We start from the raw sequence: 11,154 nt of genomic DNA, 5'->3' as shown, positions 1-11,154 counted from the left end.
AAATGAAATTACGGGAAAATAGTAAATTAAGGAGATCATTAATGATTTTTTTGTTATGAATTTCTTAATATCAGATAAATCCATTCATAACTGCACTCCAGTAATTCTTTTACATTTTAACCAACTTAAAATCTCTTCTTTTAAACACATATCAGAACCAAGTAATTTGGTAATACATTTCCTATAAGCGGCAGATTGTGGTGAATTTACAGTAAAACTTTCAAGTTTCGACAAGGTGGCGAAACCATCTAACCCACGAATAATTAATTGTAACAAAGTTACGTAACTGATAAAAGAGATCCAACTTATTAAATAATAAAACACCGAAAATCGACCGATTCGTGACCGTGGTTTTGCGGGTGAAACTGTTAATTAATTAGCAAAGATGCTGGCTATTTTATTGCAGGATTGCCTGGAATTTAGCCGAGGTAAAATACTCTGGCAACGGATATACAATTTAATCAAATCAAACTCTCTCGTATACTGCTGACTAATTAATTTTTGTAATACATGCTGTTTTTATAGCATCACAATGTGATATAGTATATTAATGGATGATTCACAGAAAATTCTATGATTTTTAATTTTCGACACGTACATTGGCCAACCAACTAAGCCAAGAACTAATTGAATAATAATAATAATAATAATAATAATAATAATAATAATAATAATAATAATAATAATAATAATAATAATAACCTTAACAGTTTTTAAATTTTATTTAAGGCATATATTTCATTCAACGTTGACTCTCCATGTTTTATCAACATGATATTTTCTTGTATATTTTATATAGCGTGTTTAATGAGTCGTTTTGCTCATCAGCTCAGAGGGTACGCTCGCCGCCCTATGAAGTTGTCTTACACAAATGCATTTGTACGTTTTTATACTGCACAATAAAAATAACAACAACGATAATAAAGCCTTTATTTGAGGAGGGAGAATCACTAGCCAGCCAAAAATTTACTTGGTATAAAACAAAATTAGCTGTGATTATTACAACATGCTAATTAACTAATTTTATCAGTTACTTAACCTGAAAGTGACGTAACTGATAACAGCAATCAAACTCATTAATAATTAAAATCAAGAAATGATTCGTGACTGTGGTTTTGCGAGAGACCTGCTACGCTGATTAGCGGAGGATGTTGGCCAATTTATTGCAGGATTACTTATTTAGCCACCAAGCTAAGACAACTATTACTTGCCAATCATTTTCGTCAATCCGAAAATTTACGTATAGTTTTGAAAACCTTCGCAATCGGTCATGAATCTATTAGCAAACATTTCCTCATCAGCGTTTCACAAGGTTAACCTGCTACTAGAATCTTTCTCAACTGTCAAAGGCGTTGTAGTCTTCTACCACTTTCCACCGCCGTAACAATTGCCAAACCTTCTTGGCCAAACCAAAAAAGAGTGAAATTAAATTGTGATGGTGGATTAAGGGAAAGTGGGTCGTAATCATGCACAATTGATTTTTCTGTTATCCTTTAAGTCTTTATCTTCGTTGAGAGCGGTTATATTGAATTTATAGTTGGAAATCTTTCAAGATAACTCAATTTCCCTCGCGTCTGACAGATTATTAGTTGACAAACTTGGAAATATCTTATAATTATATACTCTATAAGGTATAGCACTTTTAAATGAGGATTTTCTGGAACTTTTAGAATTTTCACTACTTTCGCACGTTGGTCAAACCAACTTAGCCAATAATAACTAACCGTATTAAAGGATTTAGCCAGCATTAATTGTTGGTTTCCATCACGTCATAGGAAAAAAAGTGTGGTCTAAATTTTTTCCGCTCAACCATTCAGAAATCTTGAGCGAGGCACTTCTAATGGTCCTGTTTTCAGTTCGTACTAAGCTCTAAGTTACAAGGGAGATACAATCGCGTACGCTATTATTTGCAATTGGAGGGTCTTTTGTAATAGTTTCTAGAACAGCTTTCAATTACTGAAGGCAAGGTGTATTTTCTGTTAATGTTGGAATCCAAAATATCGCAACGGTGCAACAGTCTGGCATTTGAAATTTATGAATTTTACATCCTTTGAGCAACTGATTTTCGCTTAACTATTTTACTTCCAAGTTGGAAACTCTCAAAAGAGGCATAAATCCGTTAATTTTTACAGCTGAATAACGAGAAAATTTGAACTATGCATTTCACGAACTGATGACGCAGTGCAAACATTGTAAGTAGTGACAAAGTGTACTTGAAATAGAGATTAAACCTAAGCTTTCAATTAAGCTGTCAGGTTGAGTGGACATTTCTTATCATTTGAAATCAAGTCGTATAAAACTTTCAATTTCTGAAATTTTCATGTTTAATTAGACCGTCCATACACCGTCTCTGTCATTAGTTACGTCCGTACTTTCACACGTTAAAACTATGCTACAGTCAAACTGCAGCCTTGCTCCTAAACGTTCCTGTTTCGTTTACACTTGAATATGTGGAAATCCCCCTCACGGTCAACCTTTCGCTTTACATCATTCAAAATGCTTCCCTTGTACCATAATCAATTCTTTGTCTCCTTAACTCTTGAAGTTTCATTTTCATGCGTTCAGCTTCCTTGTTTATTCCAAGAAAATCTTTCAGCGTTTTATCTACATCAGCTTTTAACTTGAACAGTTCGCTTTCAACAGTGTCGAGACTGTGGAGGTTTTGCGAACCGAAGGCATCTTCGGAATTCTTCGTCGCTTGTTCGTGGATTGTCGGCAATAAAAAGTCGTGGGCCGCTGGCTCTCGTGACAGGCTTTCAGCCGTGCTATTTTTAGAGACAACTTTGTTTTTGTTCTTGACAAAAGTCGAATTTTGTTTTGTTTCCTCTTGTTTTTGTAAATCCCCAATGAAATTCTCTTTGTGTTCACTATTTCCAGCGCCGTTTGGCAAAGAAACATTTGCAAATTTTCGATTTCTTTCCCTTGTGTTTGTTTTGATTTTCTCGCTCATCGCTCCTAACAGCTGTTTTGCTTGAGGTAATTTTTTCGCGTTTTCCTCGGAGATTTTACGCGGAATAGACGATTTTCTCTCCTCCCGAACTTTCAATTCTTTCACAGCTGTTTCTTGATCTGAAGTCTCGCTTGCGCTAGTACCAGAATCCGACTTGCTCCTCGTGTTAGTAGCGAGAGCAAATGCCAACCTTTTTCGCAGTAATTTAGCGGCTTTTCCTTGATCAGTTAACGACACCTTTCGACGAGTTTCTTGTTCATCGTTTTTATCTTCCATTTCCGATGAGAGACCGCTGTTTTGGTCATTTATCAGACGTGGAATTCTGCTAGAACTTTGCATTCTTGTAGCACGCTTCTTAGCTCGCTTGGTTTGTTAATTCTGAAGCAAATATGTCTATCATTACCTCTCCAAGCTCCATTTCACAATAAACTTCCCGCGAAGATTTTAATATGACTCGTGTGCGACATTAACATTTACTGTTCGCTCATTTTCTTGATGAAGCAAGGCAAAACAGATAGATCATAACAAGCATAACGGAAATACATTGAGATGTGTATCGCCGTGATGATGGAAATCCGAGTTGATGTGGCGTTACCCTATCCTGAAATTTAAGATGAAAAGACGATTTGTCCTTATCGATGACATCATTTGACTTTATAAATATGATATATTGAACATGCTTTTAGCTTAATTACACGGCGTTTTCAGAACGCTCAAAAATAGCGTGATGTACGTTTAAAAGTTTGCCTCCCGAGAGATTTAATAAACAATTAGAAACAAAAAACAAAACAAAACAAAAAAACAGTAAAGGAATACAGCGGCTAAACTGTCAAGTGTGCTTTTCAAACGACAAATTTCCCTATTTCTATTTCAAAAATTTGATAGTTCAGAGGTCTGGAGAATTAACGATGGATTAAATCCGCCTGCCTGATGGAGTTGATTTTTTCGGCAGAAACACTCACACGCTTAAATTATATTCGCCCATGAGTCTTAAAAACAATCAGAATCCATTTACTATATTTCACATTGTTTTCTTTTCTTCTTTGCGTTTTAGTTGCGGCTGAATTATTTTTCTGAGAAAATAGAACGAATTTGCTTCCTGATATCGGCTGGCGTGATACCGCAATTTTTAAAATCGCTGTGACTATATGCCCGGCAGCCGGGCACGGTCTTAAATAGACTAAATGCCCGGCAGTCAGAAATTTTCATCGGATTTCTACTGAAAGTCACGATAAACAGTAGTGAGAGTATTTGATGTTTGCTTGGAAATATCAAGCGATTCTAAAAATTATTTTGGTTTTGTAGTGGACGAATTTTCCAAGCGCGGGCGTGATACCATCCGGGTACCAGAGGCACGGTTTTAAAGCCCTGTAGGTCACGCCTTTGGTCACGCTGGTTTAAGAGAAATTGGACTCACCCAGTTTGAGTTCAAATAACGTCCAGATTCCTTGTATGGTTGCAAGTGATTTGAAACTATTGTTTTTACTTTCCTTTATTACGTGTAACTTTAAATTTTGTATTTTTATCAAAAGTAAATATTACATTAAAGTAGTCCTATTCAGGGAATTTAAAAGTTTCTGGTATTCGATATACATTCCTCGGAAAAATCGAAAACCGAGAAATCCTCGCACTGGACTGTTTATATGGCACATTATATATGACCTCGCGTGTTGCATTATTTTCCCGCAAGTTTTAACAGAACATGCAAGATTACGTTTAAGGACTCCAGCTGTCACGCCACAATTGCAACGACCACTGTGGCCTCTGTTCGAGTAGAACCCCTCCGAAAAATAAAGTAAAAAACACAATAAATTCTGATCAGTTGCCACAATAATAATAATAATAATAATAATAATAATAATAATAATAATAATAATAATAATAATAATAATAATAATAATAATAATAATAATAATAATAATAATAATAATAATAATAATAATAATAATAATAATAATAATAATAATAATAATAGACGAATCTGGAAGTTATCTTAACTCGAACTGGGTGAGTCTAATTTCTCTTACAGTCAATCCAGGTCACGCGTGAACAGTATTTCCAAGAATGAAATGAACATTCGAATTTCTCCTTGTAATGTCCGATGTGTGAATGGAATGTTGGACATTTCTCTGGAAATCGTTCCGAAAAAGATGCATTAACTGAAAAAAAGATTCAAAATACTTGGGAAACAATTGTTATTCTTGAAGTATTCAATTTTGCAATGTAAAGAAAAATTCATAGCTTTATACCGTCAATAAGCTAGGGAAGTTTATACTGGAACTCTGAAATCTCGTTGGAGATTTTCAAAGCTGACATGTAAATTTCAAAACTCCGTTCAAATTTCAAAAAAATCGTTCACGCGTGACCTGGGTTGACTGTAAACCAGCGTGACCCACAGGGCTTTGAAACCGTGCCTCTGGTATCTGTTTCACGCTCGCGCTTGGAAAATTTGTCCACTATCAAACCAAAATAATTTTTTAGAATCGTTTGATCAGTTTCCAAGCAAACATCAAATACTCTCAAGACTGTTTATCGTGACTTCCAATAGAAATTCGATTGCAATTTCTGACTGCCGGGCATTTAGTGTATTTCAGACCGTGCCCGGCAGTCGATCTCAAATATTTGCAGTGTCAAAAACCCAGCGTTTTTATAGTATGCACGCGCTTGGATAATTCGTCCACTACAAAACCAAAATAATTTTTAGAATCGCTTGCTTTTTCCAAGCAAACATCACATACTCTCACGACTGTTTATCGTGATTTCAATAGACATTCGATTGAAATTTCTGACTGCCGGGCATTTCATACGTGCCCGGCAGTCTAATCTCAAATATTTTTTAAGTGTCGAGAACCCAGGATTTCACAGTATGCCCGCGCTTGGAAAATTCGTCCACTACAAAACCAAAATAATTTTTAGAATCGCTTGATGTCTCCAAGCAAACATCAAGTACTCTCACTACTGTTTATCGTGACTTTCAGTAGAAATCCGATGAAAATTTCTGACTGCCGGGCATTTAGTCTTGACCGTGCCCGGCTGCCGGGCATATAGTCACAGCGTTTTAAAATCTGCCTTTATTGTCTCGCTCTAGGGAATAGCTGTAAGGTTTATCACGGGTAAATACTGGCATTTATTATCTTTTCAAATTCTGCTTTGTTTTTTCGTAATTTATGTATTAGTTGCAACACACGAAAAGTTTGACCTTGGATCTGCTCTCATCCAAAGAATTAGAACAGGCCGGGCATATAATACTGATATCATGATAAGTGGGACTCTAACAGTGATCAGCATCAAATTTCTCCTTGTAAAATCAATACTTATTCGACCCCTGAGGTCATGAGAATTAAGGATATGATCACCGAAAGTGAATTCTCTTGATATTTTAATAACTTCTCCACAGTACTTTTATAAGAAAAGCATGGGGATAAGATAGGAGAATTTGTTTTTTGATACTGAAAGGGGCAGTATCATGGGAGATATCATGATTTTCGGCCAAAATTCACTAAATTTAAACTTTGAACACTGTGTTAATTAATTTCTCAATCGCTAATTTAAAGAAATATTAATGGTGATTCTAAGACGAAGGGTTGAACCAAAATATAGTACAACCGGCGATTTTTAGTGCGTTACAACAACGAAATTTGATTTCAAATTTGAACCCCTCTCTATCTTGGTCATCTGCCGGCGAAAATATCCGTGGATAGTTTTTTTTGCATTCTGATAGTCTTTTAATGGAATTTTGTCATTATATCTTGGCTGCTATCAACCGAATACCGTCTTTCCGATTTTCAATGTGTTACTAAAAATAGCGTGATACTGTCCCTTGAAAGGGTTAATAATGAAAAGATGTTTTCTTTAAATGGAGAGAAGCTAATTTTGTGCAATGTCTAGTTAGAAGGACCTAGTTCATCTGTACTTCGCGGCTATTAATATTTCGTGGAATGGAATTTTCAATTTGTGACCTTTGGCACCATAAAAAAAGAATGGTTTTCAAATCGTCGTTATCTTGGAAAAAAAGTCAACAGATTTTCATATCGCTGTAGACTTCGAGCCATTAAGACTGATCGAAGAGTCAAATTATAATACTTTACTTTGCGAAAATTAATTACAAGATGTCCAAAACAAGTAGCTAAGCTTAAATCATGGAAAGGTTGTCGATTGTTGAAGTGTAATAAAAATTAAACTTAATTTGATAAAGAGCATTTTTTAGCTGTATTTTTAATGTTAAAGTTTTTCAAAACAAAACTTCAAAAAATTGAATATAAATAATTACGAAGGCTTTGTTTGTCTGCAAACGTTTCACTCCAGAGTTTAATCGTATAAGGCTACAAAAGTCCCAATAGTAAATGTTCCTAATTTTTGATTCTACGAGCGAAATCCTGAAGGTAGCCATTGAAACTGAGATCTGTTGGGTAGAACTTTCCATTGTTGAGCGGTTTTAGAGGATAATTCACAAAAGGTCTTTTAGCCTTTCTTGGATTTCAAATAATACGCTCTTAAACTTGAAAGGATTAAATTAAAATATGTAAATAGTTTGAGCATAAACAAAGGAATATACTGACTCCGGGTCATGTCATTTAATCGTCAATACCTCCCTCTATTACCATTAGGTCATACAGATCAAGGTACGCGCTCTTTGAAGTTGAATATTTGTTGGTTGCGTACCAGACAAAACGTTTAGTTTTTTTTTTTTTGGCTCACGCCTTTTCTCGAACTGAAACACGATCAATGTTAGTTTGTATACAACGTGACAAAACCAGTAGCTTCCCCATTGAACGGTACGGCAGAGAACGATGGCTTTAGCGAGGGTTAAACGAGAATGGATTGATCAAGTTGTGGATAGATCAAAACAGACGCAATGGTAAGTGTAGACAGGAATTCCTTGGTGTCTTGACTGAATCAAAAACTCTTCTCATTACAATGTAATGTAACCTTTCTTTAATCTGTAACTAAGTCTGCAGACGAATTCTTCAAGTGTAACCATTCACCTGAAAGCTAATGAGATCTTCTTTACCACGGCAATGTTCTTTTCGCGCTGTTTCAAGATAGCCGAGCATCAGGCCGAGCATAATTCGCTAATTTCTTCCTCTGGCACACCTAGTAAACTGATTAAAGACCATTTAAGGTGCTGACGTCTGGAAGCCATTTATTAAAGTGCCTTCGTGCGGAGGATAATTGAAAAACGCCCGCAGTGACTCGAAATGGTTTTCCTAATTTGATGGCTTTCCATATACAATTTATTTTCGATTTATAGGCTCTACGACATCGTCTTCAGCCCGGACGGTTCTACCATCCTCGTGGCCGCAGGGAACTTAATTTTGGTGAGTGCATTTGCAAACGAATCACAAAATTTTCATGTTTGAAAATAATTAGTGTCTGATTCCGTATGCAAGCTCCTTTATGTCGCTTGTTTGAACTCTGGTATGGTTTATTTGAAGATCGTCCCCATTCTGTCAACCGGCTGTCATAATTCGATTATAGCCATGGATTGATTCTCACGAAATTTCCACACGCGACACGCGATGGCAATTTGGAAAAAAGCCAGTTAGTTTTCATTGATTAAACAAACCATTTAGATGGCTCTGGAAAGAAAATTAATTTGAAGACAAAATATAGCGAGGAAAACAGATCCGTCAGCAACTGTTCTTTTAATTTAGCGCATAAAAAGCTAGTATTAATTAGCTACGGAAGTACATGGCGTGATCAGAACTCTGCGGAAATGACTTGTACTGGGGACGCTTTGCTATGTGCTTACATGAAGACCACAAGAGGTGTGTGGCCTGGCGTTAATTTGAACCACTGCGTCCTAAAATAGATGACTTTTTTTTTCTGAATTGGAATATCGATTTTGTTGTTTGAGCTGAAAAGGAAGCGATTTACAGGGTGAGATTTAAGATATGGCGCATGATCATTTAATCTGAGCATAATGTAAGGATTTCTCACCTAGACATGGGCTCACACACCCCTCAAGATTTTCAAGGTCATTCCCCCACCCTCCCGTCCCAGAAAAGTAGCCACCCTCTGCATTAGCAGGGAGGCAAGAAACGTGCGCTTTAGATATTCGACCGTTGAGATGGTTGCAGCCTACTGAAATGCATTTCAAATACCTGAGCAAAAATAGCATAGATACAAGAAAGACGAACATGGAAACATAAGCTCAAGTGTTATGAATAAGCTGTTGTTTAAATAACATTCCTTATCGTTTACGATTATCGAGAAGAGACAAACTCTATAAAGTAAAGTCTGATGACAGGAACGGAAGACATCAATTAATCAAACATTAATCTTCTCATCTGTAAAAAAAGGAGTTACGGTTTTTAGGCTCTAGTCATGCACACCCTCAAGGGCAACTGGAAAAAATTGGACTGGACTCTGGACTGGCCTCTGGACTGGACTCTGGACTGGACTTTGGACTGGACATTATTGAACGAAGTTAATATTTAACTAATAATGTGACGATTAACAATCTCTATTTAATTATTAACCAGCGGGGAATTTTTTCAACACTTTCAACACGTTTTAAGAATGCATGTTTTTTTCAAAAGGATCATAAACGAAAAATCGAACAATGCTGACAAGTAACTCAACTTTACTTTACTTTACGTGGATAATATGACGATATATCTCATGCGTGCGCTGTCTAAAGAATGTTAGGAATGTAGTCCAATTCAATATATTCGATATGTTGAGCGCGATCGCTTTGCGCACTATTCCCGACCTACAATTGAACCAGATAGGACTACAATAAGCACTTCAGTTGTTTACAGCGGGAAACAACGTTACAAACCCGGCCACTTGTACGCTTGGCTATGATTGTGTGAAGGCTGTTAAAGTTTGAAGTCATCACGTTACAATGTAATGTCGCCACGCGATCCTATCTCGTGCGTGTGCCATTTTAGGAATGTAGTCCGATTCAAACACATTCGAAGGGGCAAAACACTGGAAAAGTTATGGGGTGGGAGAGGAAGAGGGGGTGGCAAATGCCTAAACATTGTTGCGAGGAAAAAGTTAGATTTGTTGGTTTTTGTTGATTTGTTGGTTAGATCTAGCCTGTGTACTTCTTCAACAAAAATTAGCTACTATTCTTGGTTTTCACGTGACGTCATAAAAAACTGAAATTCGTAACAAAACGCAATTTTGGGTTTTTATCTTCATCACATAAAGAAAATATAAATTTCAATCGGCTTGCTTGTTTTCAGCAGGATAGCATTCTTCGTTTTGAAAATAGAGCAGTTTGAATTTTAGATTTTTGCGTACTGCGTGACAGAAGGATTCAGCTGCTCTCACGTACATGAAAACATCGATTTGCATCGTGTTTTTTTAGGTCTGATCAGCTAACATGTAATAGAAATGTCTATGTCAATGTGTGAAAGTTCAGCAGGGAGAAGAAAGGCTTTGAAATAGCCAAAGTGAACTCCAGATGTTTTTGCTGGTTTGGTGTCCACCAACATGGCGTCCCATACTAAACTCTGTAATTTTCCGTGGTACATTTTCTCGAATAACTCGATTATGAGATATCGCACAGCCCCGTGGCTTTCACACGTTGTTTACGTATCGCTCTTCTCCAAAATATCAATTTCTTGACTTTATCTATTGAATGGTTGAGGATTCAAATTTTTTGCCTGCGTGACGATGTGTGAGGTGAAAACCACCAATAGAATTCGAATTGTTACGCAAATCAGGAATGCCAGGTTATGATCAGTGTCACGTTGTAAAATTAACTTTATGCTGCCAATCATTAAAGAAGCGTGTTAAAAGATAGCACCAAATGTTTTTTTTTTTCCTTCTCAGCTGCATACATTTATTATTTCTTTTTTCCTCGCAACAATGTTTAGGCATTTGCCACCCCCTCTTCCTCTCCCACCCCATAACTTTTCCAGTGTTTTGCCCCTTCGAATGTGTTTGAATCGGACTACATTCCTAAAATGGCACACGCACGAGATAGGATCGCGTGGCGACATTACATTGTAACGTGATGACTTCAAACTTTAACAGCCTTCACACAATCATAGCCAAGCGTACAAGTGGCCGGGTTTGTAACGTTGTTTCCCGCTGTAAACAACTGAAGTGCTTATTGTAGTCCTATCTGGTTCAATTGTAGGTCGGGAATAGTGCGCAAAGCGATCGCGCTCAACATATCGAATATATTGAATTGGACTACATTCCTAACATTCTTTAGACAGCGCACGCATGAGATATATCGTCAT

The 11,154-nt window shown here is 36.6% G+C and overlaps 2 protein-coding genes across 3 annotated transcripts in view; one reads left to right on the top strand and one right to left on the bottom strand.

The window, feature by feature from the left end:
* Nucleotides 1-916: 916 nt before the first annotated feature.
* LOC146485881 (uncharacterized) lies at nt 917-3,566 on the bottom strand. The gene has a single exon (XM_085102764.1). The coding sequence runs from the start codon at nt 3,287-3,289 to the stop codon at nt 2,492-2,494; it is 798 nt and encodes a 265-aa protein (XP_084958890.1). The 5' UTR covers nt 3,290-3,566; the 3' UTR covers nt 917-2,491.
* A 4,003-nt stretch (nt 3,567-7,569) lies between these two features.
* Nucleotides 7,570-11,154, top strand: part of LOC146485880 (intraflagellar transport protein 122 homolog) — a 46,999-nt gene continuing 43,414 nt past the window's right edge. For both annotated transcript variants that reach the window (XM_085102835.1, XM_085102834.1), the window contains exons 1-2: nt 7,570-7,808; nt 8,202-8,268. In XM_085102835.1, coding sequence (XP_084958961.1) covers nt 7,741-7,808; nt 8,202-8,268 — 135 coding nt within the window. In that variant the 5' untranslated portion in view covers nt 7,570-7,740. The remainder of the gene's footprint in view (nt 7,809-8,201; nt 8,269-11,154) is intronic.

This window comes from Pavona decussata, unplaced genomic scaffold (genome assembly GCF_977016875.1).
Source record: "Pavona decussata unplaced genomic scaffold, jaPavDecu1.1 SCAFFOLD_24, whole genome shotgun sequence".
Lineage (NCBI taxonomy): Eukaryota > Metazoa > Cnidaria > Anthozoa > Scleractinia > Agariciidae > Pavona > Pavona decussata.
Note: the sequence above shows the minus strand (reverse complement) of the source record. Positions and strands in the feature narration are given on the sequence as shown.